Raw genomic sequence first — 18795 nt, 5'->3', positions numbered from 1 at the left:
AAGGAGGTAGAACTTGGTTTCATTGCGTAGTGTTTCTTATCTCCTGTTTTAGGTTTTAAGGCTGGAAGAATTTATCCAACAAAATAAGACACACCCCACAAGAGCTGAGGAAAGGCCCCAGGAATTAGGCCGTCAGCACTGCAGCATTCTGGAGACCCAGGTAAGCTCCAGCTTTGTCAGATTTAATTAAAGATATTTCTTTTCTCAGTCTCAGCCTTTCAGTGTCCCCAGTGACACATGCTGATGTTAATGGGCTCTTTTATATCTCCCCTCGACACTGCCAAAATGCCCAGAAAAAAAATCACCACAAAATCCATTCACAGAAACCAAGAAGGAAATAGAAGTCTAATTATCTGCATGGTTTGAAAAAGAATAAGGCCTGTCAGATGAGTCTCCGCTCTCTCTCTCAGAGCAGCCTGCCTGGAGGATAAAGGGTGCACTCAACTAGAGCAGGGCCTTTGATTCTGCCCAGCATGAACCCCAATAGTAGTCATAAAAGCCCCTCTCTTGCCCCGGCTGTCTCCCTCCACAGCCATGATCTCATTTACTCTCACAACAGCCCTTGTCCGTGAACCTGCCCTTTCAGGGACGCCGCTTGAGAGTAGAAACTGGTTCCTCTTTGTCTCTCTGTCTGGCTCACGGTGGGTTGTGTTGTTCTCTAGGATCACCAGAATGAATGACCATATACTTGGTGGCTTCAGCCATGGAAATGTACTCTCTCACAGTTCTGGAGGCCAGAGGTCTGAAATCAAGGTGTTGGCTTATTTTGGAGGCTGCGAGGGAGAACCTGGTCTGTGCCGCTCCCCTCGCCTCTGGTGGTTGCTGGGCAGTCCTTTTGTTCCTTGGCCAAGTCTTCCTTGTAGACACATCACTCCTATCTCTGCCTCTGTCATCACACGGACTCCTTCCCCTTGTATCTGAGTCTTTGTGTCTTCACACAGCCTTCTTATAAAGACACCAGTCATTGGATTTAGGGCCCACTGTACTACAGCATGACCTCATCATAACTAATTGCATCGCAAAGATCCTGTTTCCAAATAAGGTCACATTCATAGGTACCGGGGCTTAAGACTTCAGCATATCTTCTTAGGGACACAGCCTAACCCACAAGATAGGCACTCAGTGAACATTTGTTGTACCATGTCAGGAATATAAATAATCTCCGTGAAGTGGGCGCTTGAGTACCCTGGCTTGAATAACCCTCTTAATTCCTGTTTCGGCAGCAAGAGAGCCATAAAAAACCCACGGCCTTCAATTTCACTTATTTGATTGTTGCCTACAATTTTCAGGCCATTTCAAACTCCAGGAGGGAAAACACTACATGGGTGAGTCTGAATCTTACCACATCAGTCTCACCAGTCTCTTGTTTACCCATTTCTGTGTACACGAGTGTCCTCAGGAACTGTAGTTTCTCTCCCACAACCCCCACCTTCCAGGGCTCAGGCCCTGGTCCTGCCAACAGCCCCCATGGCATACTCCTCTGAGATAACCCCCACTCAACCACATATTCACCAGGGCAAAAATGAGCCAAAATCTAGTGACTGTGGATTTAAATAATTATTAATATTTGTATGTGAACTGGTCAGTCATAGAGCACTGTTCTCATCTTTGACTTCATTGGAGTTTTTTGTTTTTGAGACAGGGTCTTTCTCTGTTACCCAGGCTGCAGTCCAGTGGTGCAGTCACAGCTCACTGCAGCCTCAACCTCCTGGCCTTAAGTGATCCTCCCACCTCAGCCTCCCGAGTAGCTGGGACCTCATGTGCGTGCCACCAGGCCCGGCTAATTTTTCTATTTTTTGTAGAAACAGTGTTTCACCATGTTGGCCAGGCTAGTCTCAAACTCCTGACCTCAGGTGATCCTCCTACCTTGGCCTCCCAAAGTGCTGGGATTACAGGCATGAGCCAGCATGCTCAGCTTCATTGGAATTTTCCAACAACCCTGTAAGGCACTCATGTTATAGAAGAGAAAACTGAAGGTGAGGGCAGGTGACCTGCCCACAGTCACAGGCAGGTAAATAGCCAAGACAGGATGGAATCACTGGTTCTGATCCCCTCCTCTCTCCGTAAGAGCAGCACATGCCCAGGATGCCTTCCAGATAAAACAGGCCCAAGCTGTCATTGGGTTAAGGGGAGCAGCCAGGACTCCCTGGGTTTCCTCCTTCCTCCTCTGACACCCAGATTAAGGGAGAATCCTTGAGCAGCCCTGTTGCCCCCATGTAAGCCTGGAGGAGAAGCCTAAAGGAGCAGAGGCACCCTCATCCACAGGGCTTGCCCTTTCCTGATCTGAGGCTGTCCCTCTCCTTTCGGAAGATTTCTGCCTGAGGGATGTGCAGACATTTTCATTCTCCCTCAGTTTCTCAAGAATCAGTCTCATGAGCTAGCATTCCAGAGAACTTTTGGCCCCAGGGACAGCTGCACCTTTCACCAGCACCCTGTGGGGTTTCCCAGAAAGGTTGTCCTGAGATAGTCAAAGATTTCTTAGCTCCTCAAAGTGACCGTGGCAGGGAGACGGACTGGAGTTGGCTGGTATCCTTCTTGATGAGATTAAATCTGAAATAAGGTGGTAAGCTGGAGACTGAATAAAAAAATGCAGTTCAAATGAGAACACATGGACACAGGAAGGGGAACATCACACTCTGGGGACTGTTGTGGGGTGGGGGGAGGGGGGAGGGATAGCATTGGGAGATATACCTAATGCTAGATGACGAGTTGGTGGGTGCAGCGCACCAGCATGGCACATGTATACATATGTAACTTACCTGCACATTGTGCACATGTACCATAAAACCTAAAGTATAATAATAATAATAATAAAAGAAAAAAAAAAAAAAAAAAATGCAGTTCAGGAAGATTGTAGAGCAGGCTGTGTTTTAGGGAAATAAACACATAGAAATTCTAAGTATGTTCCAGGGCTGATGACCCGAGTCTACCAGTCATGGTCACGATGTCCATGAGTCGGTGCTATCACCACAGCTCAACTTCAGCACTTGACTTTGGGGTTGGATAATTCTTTGTTTTGGCAGGGTGTGTGGAGCTGTGCTGTGTGCTGCAGGATGTATAGCAGCATCCTTGGCCTTTACCCACGAGATGCCAGTACTACCTTTCCAACCAAAAATGTCTCCTGGGGGCAAAATTATCCCCAGTTGAGAACCACCTCTGTAGCTAAAAAAGCAAGTCCTGAAGAAGTCCAGAATATAAGTGTCTGTTGGGAACCATGGGTTGGTCCACCAGGAAACTCCTCAGTCTTTATTTTGTTTAATTTTTTTTTTTTTTTTTTTTTTTTTTTTGAGACAGAGTCTCACTTTGACACCCAGTGTCACCGAGGCTGGAGTGCAATGGCGTGATCTCGGCTCACTGCAACCTCTGCCTCCCGGATTCAAGCGATTCTTCTGCCTCAGCCTCCTGAGTAGCTGGGACTATAGGCGCACACCACCACGCCCGGCTAATTTTTGTATTTTTAGTAGAGATGAGGTTTCACCATATTGGTCAGGCTAGTCTCGAACTCCTGACCTCATGATCCGCCCGCCTCGGCCTCCCAAAGTGCTGGGATTACAGGCGTGAGCCAACCCGCCCAGCCCTCCTCAGCCTTCTTAATCTAGAATGTTGTCTTTCAATGAGCTCGGTTTCTTTTTTTTTTTTTTTTTTTAAGTTCCAGGGTACATGTGCAGGACGAACAGGTTTATTACAAAGGTAAACATGTGCCATGGTGGTTTGCTGTACCTATCAACCCATTACCTAGGTCTTAAGCCCAGCATGCATTACCTCTTTTCCCTAATGCTCTCCTCAACCCACCACCCTCCCTCAACAGGCCCCAGTGAGTGTTTTTCCCCCTCCCTGTATCCATGTGTTCTCATTGTTCAGCTCCCACTTATAAGTGAGAACACACGGTGTTTGGTTTTCTGTTACTGTGTTAGTTTGCTGAGGATAATGGCTTCCAGCTTCATCCATGTCCCTGCAAAGGACATATCTCATTCCTTTTTATGGCTGCATAGTATTCCATGGTGGTGTATATGTACCACATTTTCTTTATTCAGTCTATCATTGATGGGCATTTGGGTTGATTTCATGTCTTTGCTGTTGTGAATAGTGAATGAGTTCGGTTTCTAGAGGGAAGTGCAGATGCCTCCTCTATAGAACTGCAGCAAGAACCTCGACAAATATCAGTTTCATTTGATTCAACTCAATATGCACGTTATTCATTCATTCTGCAGTCATGTGTGCAATACCTGGCATGTGCCAGCCTCTGAGCTGGATGCTAGAGGGAGAAGTGTGCATAAACAAATTGCTGGAAAACAATGTGGATATTTAGTAACAGCTTAAATATCTGGTGCTGTTTTCTATTAGACATTTTGCAGATATTGTTCTTTCAGATTAAAACCTCTTTTCAAATAAGCAATCCACATATATGGTACAGAACTCAAATGGTATATAAAGGTATACATAGGAAAGCATCTTCCTCCTTCCTGCTGAGTTCCCTATCCCAGGGAAAACTACTTGTTGTGTTTTATTTTCTCTCTTCTTATGTATCCTTTCAGAGGGATAGTGTATATACAGGCATAATTATGGATTTTTTTCTATAAATGATAGGATACTCTCATGAATTATTATTATTATTATTATTCTTGAGACTGGGTCTTGTTCTGCTACCCAGGGTGGAGTGCAGTCCTGGCTCACTGCAATCCTCAATTTCCTGGGCTCAAGCAATCCTCCTGCCTAGCCTCCTGAGTGGCTGGGACTACAGGTGCCCACAACCACGCCCAGCTAATTTTTGTATTTTTTGTAGAGACAAGCCTTCATCATGCTGTCCAGGCTAGTCTCAAACTCCTGGGCTCAAACCATCCACCCACCTCCACCTCCCAAAGTGCTGGGATTACAGACATGAACCACTGCGTCTGGCCAATTCTGCTTTTCTTAACTTAAATTTTATAGCTTAGAGATTGTAATATATCAGCATACTTCCCTTTTAGCTTCATTTTTTAAAAAACAAACCAACCACCTAGTTCTCCCTTGTACAGAAAAACCATATTATGTTTAACCATTCCCTAATGATTGACATTTAGATTGTTTTAATATTTCTCTATTATAGATAATACTTCAATGGATAGCACCATAGAGGGATATAATATAGTATAGTAGTTAAGCAAGCTCACCCCTGAACCAGACACCTGGGTTCTTACTGGATGGATAATCTTGGACAAATAATTTAATGTCTCCTTGCTTCACCTTTCTTGTTTATACACCAAGGATGATGATAGTATCTACTCCAGAGGGTCTTTGTGAGGTCTAAATGAATTCCTATCTGTATGGTGTTGGAAACAGCACCTAGTGTGTGCAAATGCTCCCTAGGTACTAACTCTTGCTCCCGTGGAATTTGCTGGGTTCAGTGGTGTGTATGTGTCTAACTTCAATAGATACCACTACTTGCCACCCACTGAGGTTGTTCTGCTCTGTGCCCCCACCAGCAACATGTGTGCCTTGCTAACACAGCAAGTTACAAAACTTTCTGAACTTTGCCAATTAGAAAAAAAATGTAATGTAGTTCAAATAGTTTTGCCAAGCCAGCTGTGTGCCAGCCTGGTGAGCCGAAGCTCTGCCTAGGTCTAGATGAGGTGTGAGCAGCATACTTCAGTACTGCCATACGTGCAACCACACAGAATGGTACAAGCGGCAGAGGTAAAGCCAGGGAGGCCTGGGCAGGGGCTTGAACAATCTGATGGCAGATCTGCTGGTGGAAATAGGGGCGTCAGAACAGGATATTAAATGACAACTTCCCCATGTTCCTGCTGGATTGGGGCTATAAAATTTAAGTTTGTTCAAGACTCAGGGGTTTTAGTTTAGGCCAGTAGCTGTTCTGCCAAAGCATTTCAGTGAGTCAAGAGAAATAAAAACAGTCCAGGCGCGGTGGCTCACGCTTATGATCCCAGCACTTCGAGAGACAGAGGCGGGTGGATCACTTGAGGCCAGGAGTTCAAGACCAGCCTGAGCAACACGGCAAAACCTCATCTCTACTAAAAATACAAAAATTAGCTGGGCATGGTGGCACATGCCTGTAGTCCCAGCTATGTGGGAGACTGAGGCACAAGAACCGCTAGGACCTGGGAGGTGGAGGTTGCAGTGAGCCAAGATTGTGCCGCTGTACTCCAGCCTGGGGAACAGAGTGAGACTGTCTCAAACATAAATAAATAAATAAATAAATAAATAAATAAATAAACAAACAAACAATAAAAAGAAATCTAAAAAAGAGAGAGAGAGATAAAAATAATAATGTCAACTGAGAGCAGGCTTTCCACTCCATTCCCAGAACATGCAGGGAGGGGGCTGCCAAACGTGGGTGTGACTCTGTCCCCACTAAACTTAGCTGGGACCTCACCAAGCCTTTAATCCTGGTCTCTCCCTGCCAGTCTCCTTGATTCTCGTAGACTCAAAGTTTTACTAATTGGTTTCCAGAAAGCCATTTTAGTCATAATCATTCTGAGGGAAAATTTTTTTCCAGAAGATTCCTTGGGTGCCTGGGCTACACTGAACGGGTGGCGGAGAAGGGTGGAAGTTTTCATACATACCCCTGCCTACACCCTCTCCAGAAGGAAAAGGGAGTCATTTGTGGTAACTGCCACTTAAGTCATCTCGTCTCTATAAATATGTCTGAGTACCATCACTATACAAGCCATAGGGCTGCATGTCCAGGAGAATGAGGCCCAATCTTGATCCTTGGAGGGCTCATATTTCAAATGGGAGAAATAACTATTTCCTTAAATATTAACCTGTTGCCATGACTGCTATGATGATGGCAAGAAGATATATTAATGGCAAGCCCATATGGGAGAGGAAGCTTTCTGTTCAGGGGAGTCCAGGAAACTGTTCCAAAAGAATGACGTCTGCGGACATCTGCTTGACACTGAAATCTGAACATGACTTCACCAGGAAATGGGATGCCGTGGGGAAGCAGCCCAAGGCAAGCTCCCTGAGGTGTTTGGGAAGGATCCAGGGACACTCCAAAGCTCTCCAGGCCTGAAAGTGTCCCCTGCTCCTTGGAGGCCCTGAATGGTTTGCTGGGCAACAGTCACCCCACGCCATATTTTGGAGGACCATAGGAATTCGAGGCATCACCTGTCCTGGCCATTGGCAGGCAGATAACCACTAGGCTCTTAAACAACTGTGACATCCTGAGTGTCCCTCAGGCCAATTGGGAGCCAGCACCCTTAGTTGGCGTGAATTGAGGGGTCTGGTTCCACCTGACATGGAACAAGGCAGGCTGCCCTTCACTCCATGGAGAGGTTCTGGGCATTGGCTGAGATTCAGTAGAGCCTGGGAAGACAGTGTAGGGCAGGGCCACCTGCCTAAGGCTTAGGACATGGGTTCCACCGAGCTCTACCCAAGACCTGCTTAGGAGCCTCAGACAGGTCAGAAACCATCCCTGAGATCAGTTTCTTCATTGCTCATAATGGCAAACCCATAGGACTTCACACAGTCCACAAACACCCTATGAGACTCTTATAGAGAAACCAAGGCCAAAGGGTGGCACCAGGGCCTGTGCTGTAAGCTGCAATGCTGCACTACTTCTTGTTAGTAAAACAGCGGCAATAATCCCTGCACTTCATACCCCCAGAGACTTGCGGTAATGAACAGGAGAAAGCATATGAAGGCACTTTTCAGAACCGTTAAAGATTCTGTCAATGTAAGTTGACTTTATAGTATCTATTACAGTCCCCTGTAATCATTTCAGCAAAACTCCATTACATTCGGTGTTCTATTTTAAGATGTACATAATGCTACCTTTGAAAGATTGTCAAATGAACTTGAGAATGACTTTGAATATTCCCTTCTAGGAGATTTCCTGGGCGTGGGTGTTTCTTTAAAATAGAAATAATCCAGAAAAGGTTAAATAACTGGAAGACGAAAGATGAGGACCTAAATGTGAACACAGATTAAAATAACCAGCCATTTGCCTGGGAGGAAGTGGGAGGAAGCATTTGCAGTAGATGGTTTGGAGGAGAAGCAGATCTATTTATTTTTCCGTGCACACTATTCATACCCAGGACACTTTAGCACTGAGAGAGCACTGGACTGAACCTGAGAAAAACGCCTGATGGGAAAAACCCAAGAGTAGGAATTGGGTTGAACAACTCAGGATACACCAGGAGTGGCTCAGGGATATTCTCAGAAGCCATGTTCTGAGTCTGTTTTATTTAGAGTTCAGAGAAGTGGACAATTTTTTTTTGTTTTGTTTTGTTTATTTCAGTAGGGTTTTGGGGAAGAGGTGGTGTCTGGTTACATGAAATAAGTTCTTTTTTCTGTTATATCATTATTATCATTGAATGCATGTGCAAATCTAGGCTTTTAAGGTTTTCACAAGAGAGAACTATTATATATTTAGTGCAACCAGGTACAAGACAGGCTCAAAAACAAACAAAACTGAAAAAGATCTGTGAAAAAGCTTTCAAAATAACAAAACTTAAATATAATTTTTAATGACGTCAAAAACTAATTTATTATGTGTAACATGTTTTGAAATATCTATACATTGTGGAATGGCTCAATATAGCTAATTAACATATGTGTTACCTTATATGCTTGAATAAGTTCTTTAGTGCTGATTTCTGAGATGTTGGTGCACCCATCACCTGTGCAGTATACAGTGTACCCAATATGCAGTCTTTTATCCCTCACCCCTTCTCACCCTTTGCCCCTAGTCCCCAAAGTCCATTGTATCATTCTTTCTTATGCTTTTGCATCCTCATAGCTTAGCCCCCACTTATGAGTGGGAACATACCATGTTTGGTTTTCCATTCCTGAGTTACTTCACTTAGAATAATGGTCTCCAATTCCATCCAGGTTGCTGCAAATGCCGTTATTTTCTTCCTTTTTATGGCTGAGTAGTATTCCATGGTATGTATATACCACAATTTTTTTTTATCCACTCATTGACTGATGGGCATGTGGGCTGGTTCCATATTTTTGCAGTTGCAAATTTTGTTGCTATAAACATGCGTGTGCAAGTATATTTTTTGTATAATGACTTATTTTCCTCAGGGTAGATACCCAGTAATGGGATTGCTGGTAGTTCAACCACTATAGAAAACAATATGGAGATTCCTTAAAGAACTTTACATACTGTTTTTCATAGTGGTTGTACTGGTTTACATTTTCACCAGCAGTGTAAAAATGTTCTCTTTTCATGACATCCATGTCAACATATATTTTTTTTTTATTTTTTGACTATGGCCATTCTTGCAGAGTAAGGTGGTATCACAGTGTGGTTTTGATTTGGATTTCCCTGATCATTAGTGATGTTGAGCATTTTTTCACATGTTTGTTAACCATTTGCATATCTTCTTTTGAGGATTGTCTATCCATGTCCTTAGCCCACTTTTTGATGGGATTGTTTTATCTTGCTGATCTGAGTTCTTTATAGATTCTGGATATTAGTCCTTTGTCAGATGTATAGATTGCAAATATTTTCTCCCACTCTGTAGGTTGTCTGTTTACTCTGCTGATTGTTTCTTTTTCTGTGCAGAGCTTTTTAGTTTAATTAAGTCCAATCTATCTATCTTTGTTTTTGTTGCATTTGCTTTTGTTTTCTTGGTCATGAACTCTTTGCCTAAGCCAATGTCTAGAGGAGTTTTCCCAATGTTATCTTCTAGAATTTTTATGGTTTTGGGTCTTAGATTTAAGTCTTTGAACCATCTTGAGTTGATTTTTGTATAAGGTGAGAGATTAGGATCCAGTTTCATTCTTCTACATGTGGCTTGCCAATTATCCCAGCACCACTTGTTGAATAGGGTGTCCTTTCCCCACTTTATGTTTTTTGGTTTTTTGTTTCTTTGTTTTTTTGTTTTTTGCTTTGTCAAAGATCAGTTGGCTGTATTTGGCTTTAATTCTGGATTTTCTAGTGTGTTCCATTGGCCTATGTGTCTGTTTTTATACCAGTACCATGCTGTTTTAGTGACTATGGCCTTATAGTATAGTTTGAAGTCAGGTAATGTGATGCCTCCAGATTCATTCTTTTTGCTTAGCCTTGCTTTGGCTGCGTGGGTTCCTTTTTTTACCATATGAATTTTAGGTTTGTTTTTTCCTAGTTCTGGGAAGAATGATGGCAATATTTTGATGGGAATTGCATTGAATTTGCAGATTGCTTTTGGCAGTATGATCATTTTCACAATATTGATTCTACCCATTCCTGAGTATGGGATGTGTTTCCATTTGTTTGTGTCGCCTATGATTTTTTTCAGCAGCATTTTGTAGTTTTCCTTGTAGTGGTCTTTCACCTCCTTGGTTAGGTATATTCCTAAGGTTTTTTTTGTTTGGTTGTTTTGCAGCTATTGTAAAAGGGGTTGAGTTCTTGGTTTGATTCTCAGCTTGGTCGATGTTGGTGTATAGCAGAGCTACTGATTTGTATACATTAATTTTGTATCCTGAAACTTTGCTGAATTCATGTATCAGTTCTAGGAGCTTTTTGGAGGAGGCTTTAGGGTTTTCTAGGTATACGATCATATCATCAGCAAACAGTGATAGTTTGACTTCCTCTTTACTGATTTGGATGCCCTTTATTTCTTTCTCTTGTCTGATTGCTCTGGCTAGGACTTCCAATACTATGTTGAATAGAAGTGGTGAGAGTGGGCAACCTTGTTTTATTCCAGTTCTTAGGGGGAATGCTTTCCACTTTTCCCCATTCAGTAGAATGTGGGCTGAAAGTTTGCCATAGATGGCTTTTATTGCATTAAGTTATGTTCCTTCTATACCGATTTTGCTGAGGGTTTTAACCATAAAGGGATGCTGGATTTTGTCAGATGCTTTTTCTGCATCTATTGAGATGATCATGTGATTTTTTTTGTTTTAATTCTGTTTATGTGGTATATCACATTTATTGACTTGCATATGTTAAACCATCCCTGCATCCCTGGTATGAAACCCACTTGATCATGGTGGATTATTTTTTTGATATGCTGTTGGATTTCATTAGCTAGTATTTCGTTAAGGATTTTTGCATCTATGTTCATCAGGGATATTGGTTTGTAGTTTCCTTTTTTTGTTATGTCCTTTCCTGATTTTGGTATTAGGGTGATATTGGCTTCATAGAATGATTTAGGGAGGGTTCCCTCTTTCTCTATCTCATAGAACAGTGTCAATAGGATTAATATGATTCTTCTTTGAATGTCTGATAGAATTCAGCTGTGAATCCATCTGGTCCTTGACTTTTTTTGGCAATTTTTTTACCATTTCAGTCTGGCCGCTTGTTATTGGCCTGTTCAGAGTTTCTATTTCTTCCTGATTTAATCTAGAAGAGTTGTATATTTCCAGGAATTTATCCATCTCCTCTAGGTTTTCTAGTTTATGCATGTAAAGCTGTTCATAATAGCAATTGAAACAAGTATTGCTGGGCTTGAAAGAGCTCATTCAGGCTGGGTGCAGTGGCTTACGCCTGTAATCCTAACACTTTGGGACGTCAATGTGGGCAGATCACTTGAGGTCAGGAGTTTGAGACTAGCCTGGGCAACATGGCAAAACCCCATCTCTACAAAAAATACAAAAATTAGAAGGGCGTGGTGGTATGTACCTGTAGTCCCAGCTACTTAGGAGGCTGAGGTGGGAAGATAGCTTGAACCCAGGAGGCAGAGATTGTCCCACTGTACTCCAGCCTGGGCAACAGAGCCACAGACCTTTTCTTAAAAAAAAAAGCACTCATTCAGTCATCTATTTATTGATCTCCACGTCAAGTTCAATTGTGAAATACAGTTGTGTGTCACTTAATGACGATGATACATTCTGAGAAATGGGTTGTTAGGCGATTTTGTCATTGTGAGAACATTATAGAGTGTACTTACACAAACCTAGATTGCGTAGCCCACTACACACCTTGGCTATATGCTGCAGCTTTTTGCTGTTAGGCTACAAGCCTGTACAGCATATTATTGTACAAAATATGTGGGCAGTTGTAACACAAGGGTAAATATTTATGTATCCTAAAGTAGCTAAACATAGAAAAGATAATGTTTAACACTACATCTTTACAATGGCTATGTCATCATTAAGCAATAGGAATTTTTCAGCTCCATTATGAAGGCATACCTTGGAGATATTGCAAATTCAGTTCCAGACCACCACAATAAAGTAAATATTGAATAAAGCAAGTTGCACAAATTTATTGGTTTCCCAATACATGTAAAAGTTATGTTTACACTATGCTACAGTCTATTAAGTGTGTAATAGCATTATTTATAAAAATATGTGTACCTTAATCAAAAAATACACTTTGTGTCTCTGTGTCACATTTTGGTAATTCTCATAATATTTCAAAATTTATTATTCTTATTATATCTGATAAGGTGATCTGTGATCAGTGATCTTTCATGTTGCTATTGTAATTGTTTTGGGGCACCACAAACCATGCCCACAAAAGATGGTGAACTTAATAAATGTTGTATGTGTTCTGGTTGTGTTCCAGAACTAGCTGTTCCCCTCTTTCCCTCTCTATCCTTGGACCTCCCTATTCGCTGAAACACAACAATATTGCAGTTAGGCCAATTAACAATACTAGAATGGCCTCTAAGTGTTCATGTGAAAGGAAGAGTTGCATATCTCATGTTAAATCAAAAACTAGAAATGATTCAGCATAGCGAGGAGGCATGTCAAAAACTTTGAGACAGGCCTAAGCTAGGCATCTTGTGCTGAACAGTTAGCCAAGTTGTGAATGCAAAGGAAAAGTTATTGAAAGAAATGAATAGTGCTACTCCAGTGACACATGAGTAATAAGAAAGCAAAATAACCCTACTGCTGATATGGGGAAAGTTTTAGTTGTCTAGATAGAAGATCAAACCAGCCACAACGTTCCCTTAACCTAAAGCCTAATCCAGAGCAAGGCCCTAATTCTCTTCAATTCTATGAAGCCAGAGAGAGTCGAGGAAGCTGCAGAAGAAAAGTTGGAAGCTAGCAGAGGTTGTTTCATGAGGTTTAAGGAAACAAGCCATCTCTATAACATAACAAGCAGCAAGCGCTGATGGAGAAACTGCAGCAAGTTATCCAGAAGATCTAGCTAAGATCATTGATGAAAACGGCTAACTTAAACAACAGGTTTTCAATGTAGACAAAACAGCCTTATATTAGAAGATGACATCTAGGACTTTCGTAGCTAGAGAGGAAAAGTCAATGCCTGGCTCCAAAGCTTCAAAGGACAGGTTGACTCTCTTGTTAGGAGATAATAAAGCTAGTGACTTTAAGTTAAAGCCAATGACCATTTATCATTTCAAAATTTCTAGAGGCCTTAAGAATTGTGTGAAGTCTACTCTACTTGTGCTTTATAAGTAGAGCAATAAAGCCTGTATGATAGCACATCTGTTTTTTCAAGCCCAGTGTTGAGACTTACTGCTCAGAAAAAAAAGATTCCTTTAAAAATATTATTGCTCACTGACCACCTGGTCACCCAAGAGCACTGATGAAGAGGTACAAGGAGAGTAATGTTGTTTTCATGCCTGCTGACACAATACTCATTCTGTAGCTCATAGATCAAGGAATAATTTCTCCTTTGAAGTCTTATTATTTAGGAAGTAGATTTCTTAGCACAATAGGACAGGGTGAAAAAAAAAGAAATAAGTTTCATTTCATAAGGTTATAGCTGCCACAGATAGTGGTTCTCCTGATGGATCTGGGCAAAGCCCATTGAAAACCTTCTGGAAAGCATTCACCATTCTAGAAACCATTAAGAATATTCATGATTCATGATTTATGGGAGGAGATAAAAAACAACAATAAGAGTTTGAAAGAAATTGATTCCAACCCTCATGGATGACTTGGAGGGGTTCAAGATTTCAGATGAGGAAGTAACTATGTAGAGACAGAGAACTAAGAATGAAATGTAAAGCCTGATGATGTGACTGAATTGCTGCAATCTCATGATAGAACTTCAATGGATGAGGAGTTGCTTCTTAGAAACGATCAAAGAAAGTGGTCTCTTCATTTGAAATTTACTCCTGATGAGACTTCTGTGAGCATTGTTAAAATAACAAGAAAGGATTTAGAATATTACATGAACTTAGTTAATAGATCAGTGACAGTTTGAGAGGATTGCCTCCAATTTTTAAAGAAGTTCTACTGTGAGCAAAATGGTATCAAACAGTATTGTATGCTACAGAGAAATCTTTTGTGAAAGACAGAGTCAACCTATGTGGCAAACTTCATTGTTATCTTATTTTAAGAAATTGCTACAGCTGCCCCAGCCTTCAGCAATGACCATTCTGATCAGTCAGCAGCCATCAACATTGAAGCAAGACCCTTCACAGCAAAAAGATTACAACTCACTGAAGGCTCAGGTGATTGTTAGCATTTTTTAGCAAAATAGTATTTTTAAATTTAGGTATGTATTTTTAGACATAAGGTTATTGCACACTTAATAAACTATAGTATAGTGTAAACATAACTTTTATGTGTATAGGGAAACAAAAAAAGTTGTGTGTCTTTGCTTTATTGCAATATTTGCTTTATTGTGGTAGTCTGGAACTGAACCTACAATATCTCTGAGGTATGCTTGTAATTATTAATACTTTTGTCTTTTAACTTTTATGCTACAATTAAAAGTGATTTGCACACTACCATTACAGTAATATAGTTCTATATTTGCCTATATATTTACCTTTTCTAATGAGTTTCATACTTTTAGGCTACCCTGTTGCTGTTTAGCATCCTTTCATTTCAACTTGAAGAAATCCCTTTAGCATTTCTTGTAAGGCAGGTCTAGTGATGAAGAACTCCCTCCACTTTTGTTTGTCTGGGAAAATCTTTCATTTATTTTTGTTTGTTGTTGTTGTTTTAAATTTTTTTTTATTTCCATAGGTTATTGGTGAACAGGTGGTGTTTGGTTACATGAGTAAGTTCTTTAGCAGTGATTTATGAGATTTTGGTACACCGATCACCTGAGCAATATACACTGCACTCAGTTTGTAGTCTTTTATCCCTTACCCCCTTCCCACCCTTTCCTCCTGAGTCTCCAAAGTCCATTGTGCCATTCTTATGCCTTTGCGTCATCATAGCTTAGCTCCCACTTATGAGTGAGAACATATGATGTTTGGTTTTCCATTCCTGAGTTATTTCACTTAGAATAATATCTCCAGTCTCATCCAGGTCACTGGGAATGCCATTAATTCATCCTTTCTATGGCTGAGTAATATTCCATTGTATATATATACCACAGTTTCTTTATCTGCTCGTTGATCGATGAGCATTTGGGTTGGTTTCACATTTTTGCAATTGCAAACTGTGCTGCTATAAACATGCCTGTGCAAGTACCTTTTTCATGTAATGACTTCTTTTCCTCGGGGTAGATACCCAATAGTGGGATTGCTGATCAAACGGTAGTTCCTAGTTTTAGTTCCTTAAGGAATCTCCACACTGTTTTCCATAGTGGTTGTACTAGTTTACATTCCTACCAGCAGGGTAGAAGTGTTCACTGTTCATTGCATCTACACCAATTATCTATTTTTTTTTAATGGCCATTCTTGCAGGAATAAGGTGGTATCACATTGTGGTTTTGATTAGCATTTCCCTGATCATTAGTGATTTTGAGCATTTTTTCATAGGTTTGTTGGCCACTTGTATATCTTCTTTTAAGAATTGTCTATTCCTGTCCTTAGCCCACTTTTTGGTGGGACTGTTTTTTTTTTTCTTGCTAATTTGTTCAAGTTCATTATAGATTCTGGGTATTAGTCCTTTGTCAGATGTATAGATTGTGAAGATTTTCTCCCATTCTGTGGGTTGTCTGTTTACTCTGCTGACTGTTCCTTATTGGTACCAATCCTATTGACACTATTCTGCAAGATAGAGGAAGAGGGAGCCCTCCCTAAATCATTCTATGAAGCCAGTATCACCCTAATACCAAAACCAGGAAAGGATATAACAAAAAAAGAAAACTACAGACCAATATCCCTGTTGAACATAGATGCTAAAAATCCTTAACAAAATACTAGCTAACCAAATCCAACAACGTATCAAAAAGATGATTCGCCATGATCAAGTGGGTTTCATACCAAGGATGCAGGGATGGTTTAACCTATGCAAGTAAATAAATGTGATACACCACATAAACAGAATTAAAACCAAAAATCACATGATCATCTCAATAAATGCAGAAAAAACATTTGACAAAATCCAGCATCACTTTGTGATTGAAAGTCTCAGCAAAACTGGCATACGAAGGACATACCTCAATGCAATAAAAGCCATCTATGACAAACCCACATTCTACTGAATGGAAAAAATCCAGTAGAATGGGAAAAAGTTGAAAGTATTCCCTCTGAGAGCTAGAACAAGACAAGAAAGCCCACTATCATCACTCCTCATCAACGTACTGCTAGAAGTCCTAACCAGAGCAATCAGATAAGAGAAAGAAATAAAGGGCATCCAAATCAGTTAAGAGGAAGTCAAACTTTCTTTTATTTTTGAAGGAGGGTTTTCCCAGGTATAGTATTCTTAGTTGGCATTTTTTTTTTTTTTTTGGCACTTTGAACATATCATCCCATTCCCTTCTGGCCTGCAAGGTTTCTGCTGGAAAATGTTCATTGTCTTATGAGGGGGTTCTCTTATATGTGACAAATAGCTTTTCTCTTGCTGCTTTCAAAATTTTATGTCTTTGACCTTTGACAATTTGATTATCTGTCTCAGTATGCTTCTTTGAGTTCATCTTATCTGATGTATTTAGGGCTTCTTGGATCTGCATGCTTATTTCCTTTTCCAGATTTGGGAACTTCTTAGTCATTATCTTTAAATAAGCCTTCTTGTCCTTTCTCTCTTCTTTTTTCTTTTTGCGTCTTTGACTGAATTATTTCCAGTGACCTGTCTTTGAGTTCACTAATCCTTTCTTCTGCTTGATATAGTTTTCTATTAAATTCTTCTAGTGAATTTTCATTTCAGTTATTGTGTTATTGTGTTTTCAGGTCCATGATTTCTTCTGGTACTTTAAAAATATTTCCTCTCTTTGTTGAAATTCTCACTTTGTTCATTCAATATTCTCTTTATCTTGGTAAGCAACTCTATCAGAGTTAATTTTATTCTCCATCAGGTAAATCATATAACTATTTCATTAGGGTCAATTTATGGAGATTTATCTTGTTCTTTTGTTTGGAACATCTTTGCCTGATTTTTATTTTCTTTGACTCTCTGTGTTAGTGTCCATGCATTAGACAAAGCAATCACCTCTCCTAGTCTTCCCAGGCTGATCTTGCACAAGAGAGTCCCCCATTAATGAGCCTGGCCAGGTAACGGGGGTCTCTACCAACTCATTTCCTCCCAGTAAGAAGAAGGAAGCTGTGGTTTTCGTTTGCTCACTCTGCACTGAGCCAAGGAGGAGCTATGGTATCTACCAGCCCAAGTTTCCACCTCTATTCTCTTCCAAGTGGCTAGACTGTGATAGACCCTATAGAGCTCCAACAGCAGCAAGACAAAAGCTAGCCCTCTAGGGACATCCCCCTTAGAAAAGTTGGGGTGCTAGACATGCCAATTAACTCCTTTCCTCCTCTGGTTGAAGCTAGTGTAGGGGATCTCTTCATGATCATTCACCAGGGGCAGCGTCTTTGGCAAGAGTGTGTTCTGAATCTCCCTACCAGCTTTGGTGAGTCTGGTTTTGCATTCTCCTGGGGTGCAGGAGCCTTTTGATTAGTTTCTGATTTTTTACAAAGGGAATATGTACATGAATTATTGCTGAATTGATATGCTCATTGGAGAAAAAAGGGATCAGGACTTCCTTCTGCCATGTTGCTGACATTACTCCTCTCAGGTTGATTTTTGAGTTGCAGTTTTTCAGATCCTTGGTATTTGCACAACATGGTTTGAACTCACATCCAGTTAGGCCTTGATGCTGGTAGGTGACAATCAGGTCAACACAGCACAGCTGAGTGTCAGTGTGGTGACATGGAATTATGTGGATGGGAGTCAGAAAATACAGGGTTCTAGATTTTGTGCCACCCTCCAGTGGCCATGAGACCTGAGGCAAATGGCTGGACTTCTCCAATTTAATTCCCCATCTGTAAATCAAAGATGGCAGTGCCTTTCCTGGCTACGTCATAGAGCCATATGCATCCATGAGATAATGTATAGAAACAGACAAATGCAGTGTAGCTGGGAGCCAGTGTTGTTATCTGGGTGCATCAGCCCTTTTAGTGTTTTTAGTCCTCTCCTCTTTCTGGACTCCTGCCCAGGACTCTTTTAAATATAGCCATGGTCAATAAAGTGGCCCAGAAATTACATCCTGCAGATTCCCTTTCACAGGCTCTGTGTTGTCTGTTGTCTCAGAGTACATTTGGAATTCTTTTTAATCTCTAATGACTGTCATGAGATCCTTGTCCATTATTTATGTTGCTTTAAGTTTTTTCTCCCCTTTTCCCTGATCAGGCTTGCCAGAAGTTTGATGCATCTTTTCAAAAGCCAGCTATTAGATGTGTTGGTCAGATGTGTTTTTTCTATTTCATTTGTTTTGTCTTTTATTTCTCTTTTCTTCTACTTACTTTGGATTTATTCTTTTGTTCATTTTCTAAATTATTGAATGTTTTCTAATGAATACATTTAAATACTAATGAATACATTTAAAGCTATAAATTTCCCTCTAAGTGTATGTCTTATCTGTGTCCCAGAGTTTTAAAGTTTATCTTATTCTTTTAAACCTACCTTCTTATTGCTTTCTAATGTTCTTGCAATGTCATCAGATAACACAGTCTGTAAAATGTGAGCACTTTGAACTGGGTTGAGATTTGCTTTGTAGACCAATTCAGGGTCAATTTTAAATAGTTCCTATAGATAGGGAAAAAAACATATATT

General features: G+C 40.7%; 1 protein-coding gene across 2 annotated transcripts in view; it reads left to right on the top strand.

Moving 5' to 3' along the window:
• The window catches only part of FAM184B (family with sequence similarity 184 member B), a 148343-nt gene that overhangs the window by 89088 nt on the left and 40460 nt on the right, over positions 1-18795 (top strand). For both annotated transcript variants that reach the window (XM_054553777.2, XM_024246449.3), the window contains exon 7: positions 53-160. In XM_054553777.2, coding sequence (XP_054409752.2) covers positions 53-160 — 108 coding nt within the window. The remainder of the gene's footprint in view (positions 1-52; positions 161-18795) is intronic.

This window comes from Pongo abelii, chromosome 3, assembly GCF_028885655.2.
Source record: "Pongo abelii isolate AG06213 chromosome 3, NHGRI_mPonAbe1-v2.0_pri, whole genome shotgun sequence".
NCBI classification, from domain to species: domain Eukaryota; kingdom Metazoa; phylum Chordata; class Mammalia; order Primates; family Hominidae; genus Pongo; species Pongo abelii.
This window is presented reverse-complemented; position numbering and strand designations above follow the sequence as displayed.